This window comes from Coturnix japonica, chromosome 1, assembly GCF_054131305.1.
Source record: "Coturnix japonica strain WE chromosome 1, WE-NBRP24, whole genome shotgun sequence".
Taxonomy (NCBI): domain Eukaryota; kingdom Metazoa; phylum Chordata; class Aves; order Galliformes; family Phasianidae; genus Coturnix; species Coturnix japonica.
Genome location: NC_140663.1, coordinates 35936134 through 35959569, shown reverse-complemented (window position 1 = coordinate 35959569; position 23436 = coordinate 35936134). Strand labels below are relative to the sequence as shown.

At 46.7% G+C, this 23436-nt stretch overlaps 2 protein-coding genes across 2 annotated transcripts; both read right to left on the bottom strand.

Annotated features, from left to right (window-relative positions):
* Positions 1-4920: 4920 nt before the first annotated feature.
* Positions 4921-6422, bottom strand: MYF5 (myogenic factor 5). Its single transcript, XM_015857363.3, has 3 exons — positions 5830-6422; positions 5415-5490; positions 4921-5322 (listed from the first exon to the last, which is right to left on the bottom strand). Exons 1-3 carry the CDS (start codon positions 6334-6336, stop codon positions 5129-5131), a joined length of 777 nt encoding a protein of 258 aa, XP_015712849.1. The 5' UTR covers positions 6337-6422; the 3' UTR covers positions 4921-5128.
* A 2732-nt stretch (positions 6423-9154) lies between these two features.
* MYF6 (myogenic factor 6) lies at positions 9155-10691 on the bottom strand. The gene is made up of 3 exons (XM_015857375.3): positions 10085-10691; positions 9791-9881; positions 9155-9683 (listed from the first exon to the last, which is right to left on the bottom strand). Exons 1-3 carry the CDS (start codon positions 10601-10603, stop codon positions 9565-9567), a joined length of 729 nt encoding a protein of 242 aa, XP_015712861.2. The 5' UTR covers positions 10604-10691; the 3' UTR covers positions 9155-9564.
* Between the last annotated feature and the right edge of the window lie 12745 nt (positions 10692-23436).

Below are 23436 nucleotides of genomic sequence, written 5' to 3'. Positions count from 1 at the left end.
TCCTCTACTTCACGCTTGGCATGGAGGATTTTAGAGTTATTAAGTTTTTCCCTAGTTGCCTAAAGTTATAATTGCTTTGCTCCCTGTGAACAGACATATCTAGTCATGTGATAACCTCTGCATAAGCCCTTTTTGTCACCAGATGCATCTTCCAGAGGGAATTCCCCAATTATGGTACAGCGAGGAATGTTACGCCACCTACATTTCCAGCCTTCTGACTAACTTGGCATCTCCTTTCTTACTGCATGAGATGTTGGTCACTGACATGGATTTTGCCTTCCTTCATGACTCAAACGGAAGGGACAACCCCAGCATTTTTGAAGATGCTCCAAAACAGCAATTGTAGAAATAAATACTTTTCAAACCTTAAGTACTGTTTGTCTTTCTATTTCCTCAAAGCATAATGAACTGGAAAGGAAAACAAACAGTATTTTTTCACTCTAGTTTAAACATAACAAAGAAATGCAGACCTTGGATATAGAGTTAGTTAAAATGTAGAAGTGAAGGGAGCAGAGCAGGTTTCTAGCTGCTTGTTCAAACTCTTGTTGGAGCAGTGATGCACTTGCTAATGAGGGCGTTGTGCCACACAGAGGCGTAGCTGAAGCTACAGTAGTTATTTATTTACCCTTGATTAAGGAATTATTCATTTACTAATCAAATAAATTGTGTGATATCAGAACAATAGGCTGAATTCAAACTTGATTATATCTGCATTTTGGCTCTCTATAATACAGACACTGGCTCAAGCTTTTGCTGGGTCCTGGAGTCCCATTGTAAGCAGTACAGTGTGGCACTTAAAAAAAGCAAAGCTAAAGGTTTTGATGCTTCCTTTTAGATTCTAGTTTTTGCTTAGCATGCATTTTGTATGGATTTTTCAAAGCAGAAAATAATATCAGTTAAAAAGCTTATATTAATAAAGGAAGGTCAGAGAAATAAAGAGAAAGGACACGTTTCCTCCATTGCTGCTACTTCAGCTCTGAAGGCTTCTCAGAGAGCCTCAGATTTAAATGTACTTGATTTAATACAGACGCTGACCTACCTTTACGTTCACTCGCTGGGCTTGCTGACACTCATATATCATGTTCTCTATTGCCTTCTTCAAGTACAGGTCAGCAATGCCTTTGGCATCACAGCCACCAATATCTTTGAGCAGATTGCCAGGCAGCCCATAAATGTTACTAATGCTCCAGGACTGGATGGCCCTTGTCAGCTGCTCTGGGGAGCAGAAAGCAAGAGGCCTTTCAGAAAGTAGCTTGCTTCAGTGGCACAGTGAGTTTGGCATGAGGTTCATAAGCATCCAAGATGCATAAGGTCCTGGAGGAAGGGGACAGCAGCTGAATAAAGAGAAAATATATCACACTGTGTCTGGGAAGGGCAATAATTCCTTCATTCTGTCCTTTACTGGTGCTGTAGATGGGTCTATCTCTTGGACTGAATGAAGAACATAAGTGAGGAAGAAGGTGGCTATTGAAGCCTTAACTACTATCCAAGGAACAGTAGTATACAGCACAATAAAAACAGTCAGTTCTGCTGTCTCTTTCTCAGTTGGCCTGAGGAGTCTGGCCCTGGCACCCTGTGGCAGCATGTGCCAATATGTGCTGCTCAGCCCCACACTCAGGGTGAGCTCTTCGTTCCTCACAGTGTCAGATTAGCCAGCAGGATCCCAGCCCAGTCTCCATCTGGCCAAGTTCAGTAGACCTTGAGTTGCCAGGGAGGCAGCTGTGGCCAGCTGTGGGGCTGATACCCCAAACAGAGCCTGCCAAAGGTCAGCAGGCCAGCTGCAGGCCTCCAGGGACCCCAGGGCCCAGCTGAAAGGGGAAGGGAGAAGTGTTGAACGAGACAGGGGCTCTGCAGAGAAAGGGAGGGAGGGAGTCTTGATGTGGGAGGGAAGAGTTGCCTGCTGCCACCAATGATATTCATAAGCAGGCCAAGCTGGGAAGAAGGGGATGCTGAATTCCCCTCGAATCAAGCACATATACTCAAATGATGTGCCTTTTAAAAATATGTGACTAAAAACAATGTGATGAAGCTTGTTTTTCAAGCTTTGCTGCAAGAAGCCCAGCAAGAGCTCATTACAGCACACATGAATTCACAGCACATTCTCAATAATACACAGACACACACCTCACATGGGAAATCATTCTTAGAAAAACAAATATACATCAGGCAGAAAATATTTGCAGGCACACATCTACACAGACAAGAGCTAGACATCCAGGAAAGCACACACAAGTACATCTGATATCCACCAATTCATAAACACACTCGTAACGTTTCAGGTGTGAAAAGCACAGTCATTATCAGCACACAGCAGTAACGCATCAACATGCAGACAAAATCTTCCAGAAACATGCAAGCACACTGAAGAGGGAGAAAGGGGCCTACAGGCCCCACAAGGCAGCACTTCTTATGAATAAGCCCAAAGCTCAGCTTTTCTGAGGTTAGAAAGGTAATCCATGACAGGTTTTGGACATAGTTACTTTTTGGACATGGCTACCTGTAACCTGATATGAGGAAATCTTCATTTGAAGTGGACTGACTTTTCAGATGGGGATTCACTGCTCCTTACATCTCTTATTCCCTAAGCAGACGTTTTTCCTGATGTTATATTTAAGAGATCTTTGAGAGGTTCCCGTGTTAGGTTTGTAATGTACAGGAAAATTTTTTATCTGAGATTAAAATAAGCATTTCTTTGAAGGTCTCTGCTTGGTTTCTTAATGAAAGATACAAGAAGATCATCACCAAATTATAAGCCCAGCTCAAATTCAATCAGAATATAATCCAAGAGAGCTCCTATTTCAGAGGTAAAATTAAAATATAACATGAATTTTATTATGAAAATTATACATTCATCGCAATGAGCAATAGGAACTTCTGACATCTTTGTTACATCAGCCTGAGGCTATGAGGCATTGTTCCATCTTCTTGCCAGTAGATGAGATTCCTTATCATTATTACTGACCACACAAAACGTGACCACAAGAGCTGTGTCCCCAGACAGCAGCGTTTTACACCTTGTTCTTCCCAATCCACAGGCTAAGGGTGGTTTCACAGCTCTAACTTCCACTCCTCCCGAGGGTTACAGCACAGGAGCTGGTTCACAGGTTCACAATAGCTTTGTTTATAGACGTGCTATGATCGAGAGTTAATTTTCTCGGTGTATATAACAAAAGCCTGAAACTGTAATCTAGCTTGGTAGGGCTGAGGAGGGGCTATGGACAAACATCCCACAGGCTGGTCCTTCTGCTAGTTCTCTTAAAAGCCAGTCTCAGAAGCACTGACCTTTTTGCAATGCTCAAAATGCCTGCCAGCCAAAGAGGGGTGTACATTACCAACATGTGATCTGCTGGTGTTGCTCTGCATACTTCACGGGAGATCACTTGCCAAGGTCAACACAGTGCAGAATGAAATGCAGAAAGTTCCCCACTTGGCTCCATAGTAAACCATAACTTAGAATGCTCTGTGCTGTCTCCTGGCCATAAGCAGTGTCCTTGAGTAATGCATATTATTCGAGAGGAGCAAGCAAGTTACCAATACAGCAACTTGTGAGAGATTATGAATAAAGGCTTAGGATCTTACATAAAGATTTCTACAGACAGAGGGCTCAGGAAGTTGTTGTCCATGGCCAAGAAGGACTGATTTCAGTTAGGGAACTGCATCCTGGAGCACATTAAATGATATAATGTTTGTACCCTTACACGGGCTATGTGCTTTTCAACCACTTTTTCTGCTTGCTGATTATTTGAGATCTATCTACAAGGACATAAAGATCATTCTGGAAAAAGCTCTTCCCAAATTACTCTGCAAAAAAACCACCCATCTCGAGGTCACACGGCATGGGCAAAAGGTGACATTCAGGGGAGCCGTGCAGGAGGAGGCACACTGCATCCCACAGCCTGCTGGGACAAGTGACCTGTGTGCCGCGAGGACAGGATACTCCCTCATCCTTGCTTTGTGGATGCTGCCAAAGGACAGTCAGGTGGCAGCTTTCGGTGAAGTGACTAAGCTGGTCTAGGTTCAAGTGAAAGACATATCAGAGGTGAATCACCACTTCCAGGCCCCTTGGCCACTCATTGCTAGCAACACCAGCACAAATGGCAAAGACATCCCTAATTCATACCGGTGAATTGCATCTCTTTCCACTTGGTGTGCTTACCATAGAAAACATTCCTGGGTGCTCTGAAGGAGCCCATTTCCCCCTCACAGGCCTCTTTCATGGGGCTTAGAACCGTTTTTGATTGCAGCTAGAGAAATGTAAAGGGTTGGAATTGTTTCATGGGGGAGAGAGAGAGGTAGATAGAGAGCCTGGAAAGAAATAGTTGTTAACCCTGAAACTCATGAAAGTTTGACCTGGCTGTTTCTAGATCCACAGAACTGCAAGCACTAAGTCAAGGATTTTCATCCTGGCTAGTGGGACCAAGAGGCAGCAGGAACAGACACTGCTGTGTTGCTTTCTGAATATTGCAAAATGTACCTTGTGGGTTGTGAAAGAGATATCAGCGCTCTGTTCTTAGCAAACCTGCTAAATTTGTCTCTGCAAAAGCACTGAGAGTGACTGAGATCAGAATTCCCCTACAAGTATCAGACCTGGGTCATGCACTCTTTCACAGTAGGAAGTGACTGTGCGATCCAATAGCCAAGTCCTGACACGTTTGGTCTTTGGTTCCACGGAAAGAAACAAGGACTTCCCAATGAAAATAAACACATGATGGATATTAAATGCTATTGCCACTCTCACAGAAAATAAAGTGCCCGTAGCAGGAGGAAGAATCCGACCCCGCAGAGTTTTGTTCCTCCACGAGCAGCCCCAGAACAGCACCCGCGCGGGTGGGGGAGCCGAGAGCTCCAAACCAGGCCGGGCGCTGCAGCCGGGCCCCCGCGAGCACCCGGGGATGCGGTTAAAGAAGCACCAGTCGAGCGGGCGGTGTGGTAGCACGCTTTATTTGCAGCGGGGTTTCCAGGGCAGCACACGAGTCCCGAGCCACGGGGGCTGCTCCGGGCGGCGGCATCGCTCCCAGCCCCGAGTGCAGCGGGGCCGGTGCCGCTCCTCCCGCCCCAGAGGTTTTCAGGGGCGGCGGGTCGAGAGGCAGCCGGGGTCAGCCCCAGAACGGGCGGTGGCTCCGGCCGCTCATAGCGCCTGGTAGGTCCGTCGGGGCGGCGGCGAGCCGGGCGTCCCGGGCCCCGAGTCGATGCTGGCGCCCGGCGAGAGGGAGCCGGCGTGGCGGAGGGGCAGCCCCGGCTCCTCCGCCGGAGAGAGGCGGTCCACGATGCTGGAGAGGCAGTCCAGGCTGGACAGCGCGCCGCTCTGCTCCGTCGCGTAGCCTGGCACCGGGGCGAACCTCTTACCGCGGGCCGCCCAGCCGAGACCCCCGCCCGCCGGCCGCCCCCGGCCCCCCGCCCGCCGCCGGCCTTACCGTGGGGCATCTCGGGGCAGTAGCCCGCCTCGAAGCTGCTGCCTCTCGCCGGCCAGACCGGGCTGCCGCAGTCCGCCTGCAAGACAGCGAGGGGCCAGTGCCGGCCCGTCCGTCCCCGCAGCCCCCCAAAGCCTCCCGGTAGAGCGGGCAGTGGCCCCTCGGGTGGGCTCCAGCGGGGTCGCGCCTCCCTCCCCGCACACGGCCCCAAGCACAGGGGACAAAGGGCGAGCAGGGACCGGGGCTGGGTGCCCCAAAGCCCCTGTGCAAGTTCAGCTCTGAGAAAGGGCCGGTGGGAACCCAAACCGTCCTACATTTTTAAATATAACCCAAGCTATCCACCTTTTCCTGAAGTCCCGCTGCCAAGGGCCCTTGCTCGAGCCCATTGTGAGCTGCCCTCACCCTGCCCTGCTCTTACCATCGCGTCGGAGCAGCTGGAGCTGGGGCTGGTGGGCTCGGAGCAGCTCTGTCCCGGCAGGTGATAGTAGTTCTCCACCTGTTCCCTCAAGAGCTCCTGGAGGCTCTCGATGTACCTGATGGCGTTCCTCAGGATCTCCACTTTGGGGAGTCTCTGGTTGGGGTTGGCCGTGGTGCATCTCTTCAAAGTCTCGAACGCTTGGTTCACTTTCTTCAGCCTCCTCCTCTCCCTCATAGTGGCCGCCTTCCTCCGGTCCATGGTGGTAGATTTCCTCTTGCAGGCTTTGCAAGCCCACATGAGGCAGTGGCCGGCCTGGTGGTGCCCACTGGGGGCCCGGATGTGCTCCTCTTCCTCAGGGCAGGCAGGCTCAGTGGGTGCAGGGGCTCCGAAGGGAGGCAGCTCCCTGGGCTCAAAATCCTCGGGGAACTCACCCTCAGGGGATGACAGGCAGGAACTGTCATAGAAGAGCTCGGATGGGGAGAACTGGCAGCTGTCCATCACCTCCATCTCTTCGTCCGAGGCAGCAGTGTGGGCTGGCAGCTCGCAGCTCAATGCAGCGATTCCCTCTGCAATTAGCGACCCGAGACAAAGTGGCCTCCGGGTGATGCGGGGCCCTATTATATATGCGCATCGTAGGAGGCTGGCCCGCAGTGGCCCGACTCCATTAGCATATCCCCCGCAGCCCCTGCAGGGCTGGGCAGGCCCCCTCTGGCCCCCAAGGGGCTGATTTGCTCTTCACCCGCCTTCGGGCAGCAGACAAGCTGGCAAGCGGTCTCTAAAGCCTACACCAATCTGGGGAGCTTGGGGAGGGAAAGAAAAAGATGGGCAGTGAGTGCATGGGCCATGGACATTCCCCACGCCAGCCCCTGCATCACCCTCCCATCACCAAGGGGAATGAATCCCCCCGCACCCACAGTGCCTGCTCTCCTACCCCTGATCCCACACCCCAGATCCAACCCGACATGATTTACTCCTCTTTCAGCACTCACATTCACCCACTGATCTCAGAAGGCACTTTGTGCTGTAATTAAAGCTACGTTCCCACAAGAGAGGAGAACAAGGACAGATAAGTGTAACGAGGAGCGAGCAAACAGATGTTAGTGCTCTTGGGTTGGGTCAGACGGAGAAGCGCTCACAAAGAGCGTTTGCTGCCAGACAAACCCCTTCCCATTGCTTCTCCTCCGTGTGCGACCTGATGCTGCTGGAGACACAACAGCCGCACAGTGCCCCGGGCCCGCTGATTTTCTGCTTTCAGGCCAACTCGCACCGTTACAGATGCGTCCCAGCTGCCGGCATAACAAACCCCTCCTGGAAGTGTAAAATTTCTAACCCCAAACCTCTCGGTAACTTTACACAGGGCAGGGACAAAGCCCCGCGGAGGCCCAGCCGCTGCAGTAGCGAGCAGAGCTGCGCAGGGGTCATTAGAGCGGTAATGAAGCCATTTAACAGGCAGCTGCTAATGTGCGGGAACCCTTTGGTTTCAGCCAGGTGGCTTTGGCGGTTGGGGAAAACATTAGGAGACTGTAAAGGCAACTTTCCCTACCTGGGAATAGAATTATGTGATTAGACTACCGCAGAAAGAGGGAAAGGAGCCTGCGGTGATTTGGATGGAGTAGAGGGCCACGGGGCTGCGGAATAGCTGCGGGAAGGGGAAGGAAGGGGCATTGCCACCCTGCTGTCTGCAGGAGCCTTGGGAGGGACACAGTCTCAGACACTGTGCCCACCCAAAGCTTCTGCACCTGCCTGGGTAGTGAGCAGGGTCTGGGGTTAGGATCTACCCCTGACCCTTGCGGGACCCCTGCCCTGTACTCTCATCCCTCTACTGCCAAGGGGAAAAAAGAGGAAGAAAAAAAGGAAAACAAACAAACAAACAAAAAAATGGGACAAATTTTCTATTCTTAGGCTGAAACTTCTAAAGGAAACTGCAAACGTGTATGCAGCCTTCAATATGAGAAAGATCTAGGGGCTTTGGGAGGGCTGCGTCTTCACTGCAGTGGCTTATTTGAGTCCATAAGTGGGGTTAGCCCCTCTGAAAGGAATCCAGCAGGGAAAGCAGAATGTTGCTATCACGACTGAAGTTACAGAGAGGCAAGGCTGGGCACGTCGATCCTGTGCCCGGCCATGGGCAGCGCGGCCGTGCCCTAAACCGCCGGCCGGGAAGGCTGAGCTCCGCGGTAACGTGAACCCGTCACTGGGATGTAGCTCACCCCCTCCCCCTCCCATTTGATGTACGACGTTCGCTCCGGCTGAAGGAGAGCCGTGTACAGCGTTGTGTACAAACACACTCGCTCCTTATCGGGCCGGCGCTGTGCGTGCGGGGCGGCGGGGCCGGGGCTGAGAGCACCGCGGTCCGTGAGGGGCTGGGAAAGCATCGCCCACCGTGCTGGGCTATCGGGGGGTGGGGAGAGGGGAAGCTGTGCAGCACAAAGCATGTTCTGGTGTCCCTCGGGAGCGCCCAGCTCCTCTGGTAAAGTGATCTCACAACAAATTTCCACAAGTGCGGCAGGCGACTGGAACTAAACGGGAGGGGGACGCAGACACACACTTACACGGCTACAGGGGAGGGGGCTTCCAGCCCTTTGCAACAAAATGCTTCTGACGGAAACAGCGGGGTATGCGGGTTTGGGCTGCGGGATCGACCCGTTGGGGCAGAGTTGTGTCCGTGCGATGCCGCACCGAGAAAGACGCGTTTGGTCCCCGTGCACCTAAGTAAACACATCGCTACCTGCCGGGGGGGGTCGGGTGGGGACAGCTGAGGAAGGCATTGGCCTCTGCCGGCACTCCGGGACTCCCAGGAGAGATCAAAGGGACACGCGGGGGCTTTTAGCAGCCTTGAGACTGGGAAAGTCGCAGTTCCCGCTGCCGGAGGGCTCCCGGCGAGCACATGGCCCCGTTATTTGCCTGCTCATCCCCCGCCCCCCGTTCCCATTCCGCTGCCCGTTTGCTTCAAAAACCGTCCGCGCTCTGCAGGCAGCAGCAGCCGGAGCGGGCTGTGAGTGCTCGGTCGTGCCTGTGAGCGCCGAACGGGGGGTGGTGGAGCGGGAGGGGGCACCTGCGTTAGTGTGATCTGCAGAACAGACGTGATTAAACCACGGACCTCTTTCCGATAATATGATCCAGGGCCCTGTTTTGGTTTCGGGCTTGGGTATTAGTTGTTAGTATCGAACCCAAATTCAATTGCAATCACAACGAAGCACAAGGAAGCGCGGGGTCACGGAGAGCCCCGTCCGAAGTGTTCGGCTGAAACGGGCTGCGGCCGCGGAAGCTCCCTCGGGCTGAGGGGGATCACCTGAGGGACCGGGTTTAATGAGCAGGAGGAGAAGGCTGTAACACAAAGAGCTTTATTTTACAGTCAGAGGAACCGTTCTTATATACAATATCACTTCCATCATTTAAATACATATCTGTCATTGTTTACAAAAGGCAGTACTGAAATTATTTACAGACGGGAAACGAGACGGGGGTCGCTCTTCAGCACGACTCAAAAGAAACGCAGCCAAACGGCTTCACCCTGACAGGAATGGACTGCTCGGCGACCGCTCCGCCGGTACAGCGCTAAGTACCGTCAGTTCAAGATAAAAAAGAGGATGGGGGGTGGTCTGTGGGTCAAAACTCGGAGAAAACAAAACGGGAGATAGAAAGAGGGGTGAGAAAAGAGTCCGTACGGCTTCGCTCTCCGAGGGTCGTTCCGCCGGTGGGAGCGTGCCCCGAGAGGCGGCCGCGACGCCGCGGAGCTCATTTCTCCACAGCCTCCTCCGCGCCGGGCAGCTTGGGCTCGTCGGAGGAAATGCTGTCCACGATGGACGAGAGGCAGCGCAGGCTGCTGGAGGCCGACGACTCCACCATGGAGCCCCCTGCTCGGCGGGAGAGAGGGGTTAGGGAGCGGGAGCGGCCGGGAGCCGACAGAGGGGTGGGAGCGCCGGGCTGTGTGTGAGCACCGGGCTGTATGTGAGGCCGTTACCTGCTTTGGGGCTGCCCCCCAGCCCGCGGGAATGCTCGGCAGCGCCGTGCCAGTCGGAGCCGCAGGTGCTCAAGAAGTCGGAGCCGGGGACCTGCGGCGGGGCGCGGGCAGAGGGGACGCTGCGTTAGCGGGGCGGGCGGCGGCGGGGCTCGCGCGTTACCCCGACCCCCCTCGTTCCCCCCCTTTCCTCCCCCCGCGGCCGTCAGCCCCATGTCAGGGGGAGGAGGAGGGGAAGGAGGGAGGGGAGCTCGGGCCCGCAGCTGGGCGCCGGAGGGAGCGAGCCGCCGTGCTTACGTTTCCTTGCTTGGGGCTGAAGCTGAAGGGGTCCGCCGCCACCTCCTGCATTTTGTCCTGTTGATCCAGCCTGTGCAGCAGGTCCTGCAGCCTCTCGATGTAGCTGATGGCGCTCCTCAGGATCTCCACCTTGGGCAGCCGCTGGTTGGGGTTGGCCACAGTCCGCCTTTTCAGAGCCTCGAAGGCTTCGTTGATCTTCTTCAGCCGCCTCCGCTCCCTCAGCGTGGCCGCTTTCCGCCGGTCGGTCGGGGCCGACTTTCTCTTGCAGGTTTTGCAGGCCCAGATGAGGCACTGGCCGGGGCAGTGCGGGGGCTGCAGGCCCGGTGGGGCCAGCACGTGTTCCTCGCCGCTGCTGTCGCTGCCGGCCTCCGGCGGCAGTTGGTCCTGACACGGGGACAGGGTGCCGTCGCTGCCCGGGTACAGCGGGGAGCCCTCTGCCATCTCCAGCTGCTGCAGGGCCCCATTCTCCCCGTCCAAGTAGAAGAAATAGGAGCCGGTTTCGAAAAGGTCCATCATCATGCTGTCCCTCGGCCCCTCTGCTTGCTCCAGTGGGGTGGAAGGCTCAAAAACACCCCGAGGAGCAACCCAGATGGAATTTAATTAGTGCAGTGACATAAGTCCCCACTGCTTTATATATAGGAGCTACTGAAACCCTATCCAACTTTTAGCTGTCGCGGTGCATCACCCTCCAAAACTGATTCCAGCCAGTCTCCTGGGCGCTGTCCTGAGAACATCTCCTATTTAGAAGGCTGGGAAGGAGGGGGCACACGGAGAGGGAGGCAAAGAGAAGAAATAAAGGAAAACAAACGACAAAGAGAAATGCCCCCCCGGGAGGCCTGTGAACTTGGGACGAGGTGGTAAGGAGGGGACTTGGGGAGCTGTGTCCGAGCCCAGCAGGCAGCTCTGCTGAGGGCTGGCAGGGAACACAGTCACAGGGCTGCCTGCTGAGCCCTCCCCAGCCGCACACACACACGCACAGATACATACACACGCACACACACACAGCACACACTTCTTACCCCAGTGCTAAGTATAGGTTTTGTAAAGAGGGCTTTCAAAGGCAGCCGTGGTTCTCCAAACAAAAGGGTGAATATTTTCAGAAGCTCCTGCTATTCCGGCAGCCCCCTCGAAGCATGCCATTCGTGTGACCCACAGCTAGCCCAAGGTTAGGAGCCAGTCTCACTATTCCTCCACACACGGGGGAAGGCTGCCAAGGCAGAGCCGTACTGCAGAGCTGAAGCACCTGTGATTATCACACCCTGGTGCAGTGTTTTCCTTTGAACTTTCCGATGTTTCCTGGGAGATGACAGAAGTTAATTCAGGTGACTGGGTTACAGCCTAATGGGGCTCTCTGGACAGCCCCTGTCCTTGACGGTGTCTAGGGCAATCAAAGCCCAGGCATTTGTTGTAACTGCAGCTTAATCCCTTGGGCCTGGCAAGACTTACAGAGCTTCCTGGCCCCTGAGACAGAAACGGAGCTTGTGATCACCCCCTGTTAAGATATACTGTAATGTCACATCGTATGTCTAGGCCTCTTGCACCTCAAAAAAGAGAAAGTATGGGAAAATGTCCTGAATTTCTTCTTCAAACTGATTGCAAACCAGTTTTTCTGAGTACAAAAATAGTGGAGAGTAGCCACGATTCTTGTTTCGACCAAATTAATATTGTTAAAATTGACCTAATTCCTGGTTTAATCAGGTAAAGCAATATCCGGTTCTGGATGAGACAGAGAAATGCAGTCTGTTCCCCATGAAACTAACTTAGATATTTATATTCCAACACTAAGTTATATATATATATATATATATTTATATATTTCCAGAGTAGCCTTATAATTAAAGAATTGATCATTAGGCACAGTTTCCCAGTTTCCATGCTCTGTAATTTGTTTTCTGTTTGACCTTTGACCATTCATTTAATTTTCCTATGATTTGATTTTCTACCTTTAAAAAGGGATGTCACGTTAGGCTGTACCCATTCCGTGTGTTTCTTACATGGATTGCTGTCTGTTGAGGGAAGAGTTGCTCCTTGACATTGCATACGTTTCAGTATAAAAAAAATATAGTGCATGCTCATCACTTAAAAGGTATTTATTACAGTATTACTATTTTTTACTTTCAGTCTTTAATTTTTTTACTACTGTTCTGGGGGTGTCTGGAATGAGACAGAGATTAAAACAATTTACTGGTAAGGTAAACAAATGAAAACTGTTTAAGGGAGAAGTATTCATAAAATGTCCTCTCGGAGAGTTTTAACTTGACTGAGGGAGTTGGGACAGTAGAAGTTGAGGATCCAGATGCTCCTTCAGCTGTCAACACAAGCAGGAAGCAAAAAATTCTTTCTTTCCAACACTGATTCATTAAGAGCTGGAGTAAATAGACCTAGTTCCTCAAAGTAATGTGGGGACAACAAAGGTAGCCCTTTATTGAGCAAAACTCTTCTCAATTATAACTGAATTTTAGTTTGAGTGAAATTGGCCATTTCTCCATCATATAAGCAACTTTGATTTTGCTTTAGCAATTGCATTGCATCTCCCATTCTATCTCCTGGGTCAACATAGCACAGCTAGCAAGCAACAGTAGTTCATATGAACAAAGTACCCTTAATAACTTTCACCTTTACAAAAGCATTAAAAGTGGAGGAGTCAGAAATTGATGCTTGTCTTTGTTCTCTCACACCTCACATCTATATTGTGTTCAATCTAAGCACAAAGACAGAAGGGGAAGTAAAATATATGAACAGGAAAAACTGGGCATGGCATTGGAATGGGGATCTCTGAGGAATTCCACCTGTAAGTTAGCCAACTGGGAAGCTCTTCACAGAAAAACTTGTTCTCTGTCTGTGAAGACTCTGTGTTATTCAGCTGTTACTCCTTCTACCAGAAAGCTCTGGTACTTTTAGTATGTTTGCAAACAGACAGAAGCAGACGAGATGTACTGTATTTTGCTGATTTATGAGACCTGTTATCCTACCAAGGTAATATTAAGTCAAGATTGCCCCAAATCCAAGAAACATAGATTGCATTTTCTGTTACAGCTGATCTGATCTCTGGGACATCAATCACTTTTTCCTCCAAATGGATTCCAGATTTTTTTATATAATTGTGATGAGCTGATAACTGCCAAGGTCCTTCTTGACATCTTATGACTTGAGCAGAAGTCTAACGTAGAATTACAGGGAAACATTTTGTTAGTTTGGACCACAGGGCACCTCACAACATTCCAAATATCCCCTTATTCACTTTATTTTTTCTGTCCTGCTCTGTGTGATTTCTCCTTCACACAGAGGATCTTATCATCTGAGTTTGGCAGCGTGTTCATGTAAAGCTAGGTGACCTATTTGTTTCTTTTTTGTCACTTGTTACTTGTATGTTGTATAGTTAGAGCAGCAGTTTAAGCTATTTGAGGGCTAGTTATCTGCTATTACCCCTGCTTTGCTAAGTGGTGCACTCGAATACCTGCACCTGGGTTTACATTCCCATTTTTCCTTTCTCAGGAACATCCTCATGGAGCAATCTCTGAGCAGTCACCACTTACTGCACTTTTGATACTCATTACAGTGAGCTCTCAGAATGTGTCATCCGAGTTTTCTTACCCTGCAAAATGACATGTATCAGCACTACCAATTTGTGCAAACCTGATCCTGATGTGCATACCCTGCCTGTTCATGTATCAGTAGTCACAGTTCATTGGTAAGAATTATAGAACACCTTGATGTATTGCTCTCTATGAAATTCACTGTGGAAATAGTACATTACACTGAGGATTGCAAAAGCTAAAAAGAATCTCACATCTCTTTTCCCTTCCTTTAAGAAGGAAGTTTTAAGCAGATGAAGACTGAGACATCGTCACATTCTAGAGATGTTTCACATGTCTAAGCTGCAGAAGCTGTAATGGGAGAACTGGTGCACAGAAGATGTGTAAGCTGCTGAAGGACACGTGTTTAACCCCAAAGAAATGCTGGGTGAACAGAAATTAGGAATACTTTGAGTTTTCTTGAACATCTGGGTAGTAGCGACTCTATGGGGGACCAGATTTGCTCATGCTAACAATGGCTTATGGAAAATTTAAGCAAAAGAACTTCACTGTCATTCATGGAAGGATCGTTCCTGCTGCTGGAATGAAGATTACTAAAGTCTGTGGTATGTAGTAGCACTGCTGAGCCTGGATTATCTCTTCTTGCCTTAAAATACATGAACTTCACAGTAGCGTGCAGTCAGTAACACGGAACAGGTTTAGTTCTTGATTTTCACTTATATACGTTGTCAGACCACAAGCTGACTGTTGCTTACCTGCATTCTATTATTTACTTGACCCTGCTCAAATTCTGCTTGTCTGAAGAAATGTTATTTCCATATCCACAAAGTCATGTGGTCTCTCAGTGGAGGTTTGCAAAATGACTGGAGGAAGTGTGTGTACTGGGTGTGCCATTTCAGAGAACTTGTAACCAAGAGGGAGCATCCATCTCTCAAATGCAAACTTTGGCAACTGGATTAGTGAACAGTAATATGTTCTGTGGAGACAGAAAGCCAGAAAGGTCGAGATCTGAAAAAGACGCCTTCATATAATTAAACAGTCTTTGTAGGGGAAGTGCTGAAAATGTTCACAGAAAGCCTGGTTCCATAGCTGTTCCAAATCATTGCTGTTTTCCTTTGATTGGATATGGACTTTAGTGTTCATATCAGTTACAGCCCTGTTATCATCTGAGAGGTGCAACTTCGCTAACTAAACAGACTCCTCTAGTTTAAGATGGTAAGGTAGGATTTCATTACAGCTCTCATGTTGGGCAGTTATGAGACACAGTTCTAAATGGCAGATGCTTTAATGCCTGTGTCAGGGTCTACAGTGACAAATAGTCACCACTGCATAAACACATTTATTTTACTACAAGACATTTTCCTGGGGAGGAGGGAGTGCCAATCAGAAACCAGAAGCCCATTACAGTGTTGCTGTCTGGGACAGGCATTTTCCATGGTTCTGTCCAGGAAGAGAAGCTGTAGTGATTACAGACCTCTCCTACTTTTTGACTAGGCAAAAAAGAGAGGAAAGGAGGTGTGAGATGAGTGATACAGCACACACTGCGTGCTATATAATGATATTTTTTGCCATCAGATTTTCTGTAAGTGCATGAAAGATCATTTTACAGTCATATACTACTTGGTTGTTAAGTCTATAAGCTGTTGGAAGCACAGAGTGCATTTTCACACTCCACAGTTTCAGAACATAACAACAGTGATGTCTAAACCTGATCTTGGTAAAATGGACAACAGTTGAATCATAGTACTGATAATTAAATACACATTTTAGTTCTGTATGTGAAAGAAAGCAAAGACTGTTTCTATATCCAGTACTCAGGTTAATCATATCCCTGCTTTTCATGGACAAAAAAAGAGAGCTCCGAAGGTGGGAAAACAGCTGCTTCCTTTTCTGGAGCTCACGTGGAGTTATTGCAGGGCTCTTTGTGGGAAACTGGAAGGACAGAGGAGTGGAGTTTGGAAACTGTGAAGATACAGTAAAAGTTATGGGTGTGGAAAGCTCCCTTCCCAGCAGTAACATAGGCATTGCTTAAAACACTGCACATCACAAAACCATGAGTGATTATGTTGAAATTATCGCATTTTAGACATAAATTGTATTAAGCTGTTTCCTTATCGACTGCCAAATACTTTTTGACATATAGATGTGCCAGTTTAATGAGCTGTTTGATTACATGGCTAACAAAGTTAATCAGCTATAGTCAAATGTAGGCATTGCTTGATCAGACTTAATTCTCGGTGCTGCACTAATACAGTCCTTAATTATTCCATGCATGGGTGGATCTTAAATGCACAAACATATGAAATAAGAATATCTTGAGATAGTTCTCCTTCCAAAATGTAAACAAAGCACTGGCAGTAATGCAGCCCTATGACTGTCCTCTGGATTTCTCCATTCTTCATGAGGCCATCTGCAGTTTTAAGTTCTTGTTCATTATATTTTGAGTATTGTTCTGCTTTTGTAGGCAACCAGTTTAGCTCATACGTGTTGATCCCTCTATTATATGTATTCTGAGATTTTGTTCTCCATTTCTTCTGCTTTCCCCTACCCACATTGCTGTCACATGAACAAATAAAGCTTGTCTCAGGTACATTATCAGTGCTTGCTTGAGTTCCTTTAGAGAACATATCAGTTTTCTGATAGTGTAGGGTAAGCATAGAATGATGTTTTCCTGTCCTGCCATGTTTTTGCCCTTGCAGACATAATTGCTACAAACCACATGCTCTCTTCCCAGTTCTTCCTTAGGTGCAAAAGTTGGCCTTGCTGAGTCAGTCTCAGCTTTGAAACACATGCATGCTCAGATATAGAAGCAAGTTTTCCAGGGCTGGGATTTGTGGTTCACTGGGTGATCTCAATTTTACCTCTAAATGTAAGCTAGTCCATTCCAAGGCTCAAGTATTGTTATATTTCATCCTTTCATATAGGTAGTTGTTCTAAAGGCACCCTCAGAGGAATTAAGTTCAAGTTTACATCTTTTCTTACTTGAGATTTATTATAAACATTCTGTACATTTTTAACTGATGTTTATTGCTGGTTATTTTTATACTCCTGCTATTGTCATGTTACTGCTATCATCTGAATTCCCATAAACATGTTGCTGACTGATTTGAATGTTATGTTCACAGCTTGTACTTTGGGTGCTCTGACATGTGACCATTTCCTTTCCAACTGCCAGTCGTGTTCTGTTCTCTCTGTACCTTTTCACAAGACTGCTGTGTATCCAAATACCTTGGGCCTTACTTGGCTTTAATCATGAACTTAAAGAGTTTTTCAAAACTATTTATTAACTTATGTCCTATCCTTTCTGATAGGATGCAGGTGTTACTTGAGTTGGTGTGTTTTGATGTCCTTTCCTGTCACTCAGTCTCCTGTATCTGCTGGCCTCTTTTACTCAGTAAAAGACAGATACATGTCTGTTCCCACTTGCAACCTAGTTGGCTCTCTACCTGGAAAACACAGGGATGAAGTGTTCAGACTGCCAGAGAGGACTGGTCTGTTATGCTACCGTCCACCAAGTCAGTCATCCATATTTTCTGACAAAGGTGTGTATCAGATGCTTCAGCTGAAAATACCAGTGGCTTTGATAAGTTGCAATAAAGAAGTTTTCTTCTAATGCTTGATTTCACTAGATCTGTACCAAATTCTCTCTCCTTTGTACTGGTCTGTAAGTACAGATGAGTCATCGTAACAAGATAGAAAGCGCAGAGTAACAAGGTCCCAAGCTGCAGCAAGTGAGGAATTGCTCAAATGCAACAGTTTAGGCACAGAAACAAAGGAAGGAACCTGCTTACCTTCAGAAGGCCTCAGGTATGCAGCGCTCTCCAAAGAAATGCCCTTGCCTCCACTGCCAGCCCTTACATGAGGTCTGGGAAGGTGTGGATCTTGACTGCACCCTTTCTGGTTACTGAGGTGCACTGCATGCAGCTGAGCTCCCCTGGCTTGGCGCTGCCTTCTACCAGGTGCTCAATCACTGCTTCAGGCCCTGAGCTGGCATCTCTACTACAGTCATACTAAAAGAAACATGACGTTTTTCATAAGCTGGAAAGAAGCTGGTCTCAGTCAACATTCCATCTTCCCAAGTGAGTTCATCTGATGTGTAGAAGAGAAATGAAAGGGGAGTAGTGTTCAGATATGCTGCATGACAAAATGGCTCTTAAATCTAGTTAGATTGCATGCAGCCACACTACAAAAAAAATGCCTGTATTTTATTTCAGATAAACTGCCTAGACTAAAAGATGGTTGGTTGCCCTCTCTGCCTGAAAAATATCATCAAAATATGGCTGCAACTGAAATGATGGGAGTTTTTGGATTCTTAGAGGAAGAGTACATATTGTGTGGGGTTGTTGTTTTTGGGAAAAGCTAATTCCATTGAGGGAAATTTGAGAAGGAAGAAATACCATAAGGGTGTATTTTCATTAGACAGAGAACCCCTGGAAAAGCAATCCTAGATCTGCATTCTGGACCTGGTAACTAGACAACATGTAGCTATGTTTAAACTTAGAGAAAATAGTGAGAAGATATTCTGCTTGTGAAGTGTGAAAGCTGGCTTAGAACAGAATCCACCGGCTTGCAGAGTCATTATTTTTAAACCACATTTGTGCATTGTAGCAGCGTAATAGAAATGTTTGGCTCAGAGTGCCAGGCATTATAGTTATTACTTTGTAGTATTATTCATTACTATCATAACTGCAAAAGAGATATAGGCCTGGTGTATGCTGCAACTTCCAAGTGACAATCAGTTCGTTTTAGGTAGGCCCAGATGTAGCAGCCTTCATCATTCCTGAATGACTACTCAAATATTCTTGCAAGTGGCACCACTGGAATATAACAGATAGTGGACATATGATTTCTCAGTAGTCTTAGCCCAGGGATCGGCATATTTGCCTGAGATGTGATAAACATGGATAAACAGATCCCTGCCTTGAATCAAGCAGAGGATGAAAATAAATCAGCGTCTCCTGTGTTTTATTTGAATGCTTTAAATACAATCCTAGAGATTTATTCCTGGATTATTTTGAGAGGGGGGGAATCAAAATTGGAAATTCCCTACTAATTTGACAATGATGATAATGAGATGACAGTTCCCAAGCAAGAGGATGCCGCAACTGGAGATACGTTGGCTCACACACTTTGTAGCTTTTTATCTGCATCATCAGTCCTTGTTGTCTCCTGAATTCCTCTCCAGATTTCTGAGAGTGCCTTTCATTAGTGGCTGTTTTTTGGGGTATTCTTTTTGAGTTTGGGCACTTGTCAGATAAGGATTCTACTGAGTGTCAGGAGGTCCAAGAGTTAAGTATTGTAACAGTTAAATGTTCTTGGGATGCCTTATCACAAGCCAGTACCTATTCTATGTCACTGCTCCTTTCTCAGTACATTTATCTCTTTGACCTTCAGGAAACCAAAAGCAATTACCACCTAACACACCAACAGAATTTCACATGCAGAACAGCTTCATGGAGCATGGAATGGACGGTCATCTATATGGTCTGTAACACTGAAAACTTGGCATGCCCAGGAGTCACAAGAACTTCTAGTGCCCAGACAAGCCAGAGGAGAGCACACATTTAGAAAGGCTTGCGTGCAGGAGATGGCAATGATTGCTCCGCAATCTCACTGCTCCTTGTAAAGCAGGACTGGGCAGCGTCCCGGCTATTTTGCTGACAGCTTCCACTGGCTCACTTCCTCCCAGAGCCATGGTTTTGAGTTACCCAGCCAGGCCAGCAGGCCTTCATTGCTGGTCATGTGATACATCTTTGGCATGGAAATTTTTTTTGTATTGTGCGTAAGCCACGTGCAGCAAAAGGTTAGCCCTGCTGAAATCCAAGGCCTAAAATTATCTTTGCAGTCCTTCCCTGAGATAAACTATAAATAGTTCTTCTATAGCATATACAATAGATTTCCTAAATATGACAGAACATTCTATGTAGAGCATAAGGAGTTGTTTTAAAGTGGCAATAGAAAACCTTGTTTCATTTGGGTTCTGATCTCATTGTGAGCAAAGTAAGAAGGTCTTACAGTTTTGCCTCTTTGAAAACATGAACTTTCAACCAGAGTTTATCATCATACTGAGCTCAGACTCAGCTTGGAATTTCTTTTTCAGGAAAAAAATGAAAACACACCGTATGATGTTAAATATCAGTGAAATACAGTATTTGTATATTTCATTTATGCATCATTCCTTCCTCTGGAGCATTTTAATAAAGGCGCTGTCAAATGTTGTTTACAATGGATTTTTGTCAAATACAATATTCTTTTCATAAAGAGATTGGCTCTGTTAACATAATTTCTTCAAGCTTTTGTCAAGTTTTAAATCCTGCTGGAACTGACACCAACTGCCCGCTCTGACACTTGTTTGTTTCTTTTCTCTCAATTGAACCATTCTCTGTCTCTCAGCTGTTGCAGCAATTTCATTTTTTACTAAGTAAATCTCCTTGCAAGACATCATCCTTGTTTTTGGAGAGCCATACGATATGGTGGCACAAAGTATTTCAAAGCTCTCAAAGTGCAGTTCAGTCCATTGCCATTAAAAAAAAGAAGCTTCAGTTTAATTCCTTTTTTCCATAAAAAAAGTTTTTAAAAATCAAAACCAATCACTTCTTTAGATAAGGATTGACTGGTCACAATCACTATGAATCCAACTCATGCTTCCTTTTGTTAATCTGGAGCACGGTAGTTACATCTGACTGATTTACATGTCACTTTAAGAGCCTGAGTATGTGCTTGTGTATGTTGAAGTATGTGTGGATTGGGTATATCCTAACAGCGATCACAAGTTAGAAGAAAATGTTAGCATCTTAAATAAGTTAGTCTTGTTGTTTTGCTCTTATTCTAAACACGCAGCTAAGAGATTTTTGTCTGAAGACTGAATAAGAAGCAAGGTGCCCTTGTCACGAGTGGCCTGCTGTATGCCAGGAGTCCTTGTTGGGAACCTTTCCAGAACAGGCAATGAAGCCTTCTGTGAAAAAGCCACTGCTTACCATTAGTTCTGTACTGCTAAGATGTGAGAACTGGCGGGATGATGAAGGTAAGGCAGATGTGAGTACTGTGTGGCAGCGATGCTGTCCATCGTATCTTTCGACAATCCCCAGGTCCCTTGTTTGTGTTGAGATAATGTTAGCGGTGTCAGAGATCCTTTCGTATCCCATCAATATACAGGAGAGGAATGTTTGTCTTATTAAGTTTTGTACATAGTACAGCTCACACAATTAATCTCCATTAACCAGCAACCTGATATGTTTCCATAATCTGCCTAGGAGTGCTAAAAAGGATAAGAAAAAATGGAAGGGCAAAAGAAGGAAAAATGAACAAGTGATAAATTTATCTGCCACCCTGAGCATGCGGTCACAGTCTTTGTGTACTGTGTGTCTTGCAGTGTTCCTACAAGTCACCCCACTGGAAGGAGGCATATATTTAAGGAATTGCAGTAATATGGAATTACAGAACATCTTCTGTCAAAGCATCCTCCTGAGAGAGGTTTTCAGGAGTGCCTCTCCTAGACATCTATTCTAGATTTGACATGAACTGCTCTCTGTGTACGCCCATGTTTTTACATTGACCATCGGAGATGGTTGGCTTAAACTGAAACTGTCATATGGCTAAAACTGATTCAGCTCTAACACAGAGGAGGATTAGAGTGCTCACCTAGGCTTGTCAAGGTATTGCACTAAGAAAAGGACATAATGTAAATCATCCTTGGAATTCAAAGTATTATGTCCAGGTTGGAAAGGTTTATCTTATTTGCCTTATTGCACTGTTGAGTAGGATTTTAGCTGCTGAATGGTGTGCTTCAATGACAACCCTAGATCTGGATTTTTTCTTTAGCATTCTGAGAGACATTCAGACTAAAATCCCACATACAAATGCCAGTTAGCTCTGGGAATGTTTTCTGAGCTCCTTGGCTGACAAAGTGCTGTGTTGTCAGATAGCTCTCTTGATCTCAAAAGGGAGTAAGGTTACATGCTCAGGAGCCAGTTTCCATAGGTCAGTTCCTTGCCCACGCCTAGTGTTGTTGCAGCTCATTTAAGAATTCTGGCTTAATTACTTATTTCCTTATGCCTTCACTAGTGGAATAAAACCCTCTCCTCTGTCTATACTCTGTCTGTCCCATTCTGCACTTGCATTGCATAAAAATATTTGTTTTTATATTTTAAGATTAGTGAAAGCGTTGTCTCAATAGAGTCCTTTGGTTCCCAACGCTAACTTGAATCACGAAGGTTGCTGTCAGCGCTCATAGTACTTGTGTTCTGTATTTGTGCTTTTCTCATGAGCTACGTACATTTACAGTAAGTCCTAATTAAGAGCATTCCTGCGCGACTGGCAGGAGTGTTCAATATCTTGCAGTACTCAGCTCAAAGGTTTTACTGTTTTGTCCCAAATACTTTCTATATGTTTTAGAACACTTCCTGCTCAGCAAGCTTCATGGAATGTAACTGTGAATGTTAAAGCTTTACTTGAGTATTAAGTTTCCAGTATCCGAGTATTCTTTTCCTGTCATTCACAACTCCATCTCCTGCAAAATATTTTAGAAATATCCTTGTAAAACTTCCTTTGGCTCATTATTGACTATGAAGAGTACTGGAATGGTTTGTTCATGATTACAGTGGATAGCTGCGTGCAGCTGTCATCCTACAAAAAGATCACCCTGGTAACACCAATCAACAAGCAGAGTAAGATGATCCATATATAACAAAAACCTTCTAAATGTTGTCTTTCAACTGAAATATAGAAGCACAGCTTCATCCCAGACTGCCCAGGGAAGTGAGATCTTTGAAATGTACCGTAGACATTGTTATTCATTGCAGAAAAGCCATTGATTTTAAGTTTTCTTTACACAGTTGAATCTGAGAAAGACCCTGCAGAATAAGGAAGCTGGGGGAAAGAGTAATTAAAATAAGTAATTAGTTCAGCATCATTTGGGAAAAATTATTGGGAAAAGAGAACTGCCATACAAAATATCAAACATGGGATCCATCTTATTGTCTTCAGATGACTGATGCTGAATAATGAATGGCGCTAAAATTTATACCACTTTTTGTAATAGCAGTAGGGGGAACTTCTGGATAGGAAGCCAGTAATTTGGTTTATCCTTACAACTGCACACTGTGCCTCTGCTGCTAAGACATGCAATTGATACCATCATATAGCTATGAGGTAGCACTAAAATACGTTTGCACTTGTCTCATAGCTCATAACTGTAGCCAAAGGGTAGGGAGGGAAAAGTTACTTGGGAAGGGTCAATGCAAAAATGCAGCTGGGGTTCCATGATGTCCACTGTACATCAGCTTAGAAGGCAGGGAATTGAAGTAAGATCAGTGCACTGCTTACCTGGGAATGACATATGGCTATAGGTCATGCCTGTAGCACCTGACAGCAGATAAATGACATTTCTGTTTACAGTTCCTTTGGATATAACTGCATATAGACAAGCAGCACATCATTAGAAGACAGCACAAAACACTGAGAACAATATCAGGAGTAGTTGTCTTTTTAGCATCATGCTTAGAATGGTGACACAACAGTCATGCAAAAGTGGTGAAGCAGTGGACCAGTTCCAGTCTATTTTCTTTGACTTAGTTCCTTACAATTTAAAATGGCAAAGACATGTCCAAAACTATGTGTCAGTGGTTTCCAGCTACAGTTCACGTCACTCATTGCATTGCAAGTTTTGTAGCACTGAATGCACACGTATTTTAACTATACATATGTCCTGAATTCACTATTAATGTATGTATATCCCCTAAAACAGAGAGCTAATTGAATTCTTTCCACGCAGACAAGTGTGCCCCAGTGGCGCAAGTGGTAGGAATGCTGCCTTGC

Bases quoted from the DNA above. Each gene is read 5' to 3' on its own strand.
- MYF6 (XM_015857375.3), bottom strand. From the start codon at position 10,603: ATGATGATGGACCTTTTCGAAACCGGCTCCTATTTCTTCTACTTGGAC. The intron at 9,882-10,084 runs GTAAGCACGGCG...GCCCCGCCGCAG, and splicing joins TCAGCCCCAAGCAAGGAAAC to GTCCCCGGCTCCGACTTCTT. The intron at 9,684-9,790 runs GTAACGGCCTCA...CCCGCCGAGCAG, and splicing joins GGGGGGCAGCCCCAAAGCAG to GGGGCTCCATGGTGGAGTCG.
- MYF5 (XM_015857363.3), bottom strand. From the start codon at position 6,336: ATGGAGGTGATGGACAGCTGCCAGTTCTCCCCATCCGAGCTCTTCTAT. The intron at 5,491-5,829 runs GTAAGAGCAGGG...GCTGTCTTGCAG, and splicing joins CCAGCTGCTCCGACGCGATG to GCGGACTGCGGCAGCCCGGT. The intron at 5,323-5,414 runs GTAAGGCCGGCG...CCCCGGTGCCAG, and splicing joins CTGCCCCGAGATGCCCCACG to GCTACGCGACGGAGCAGAGC.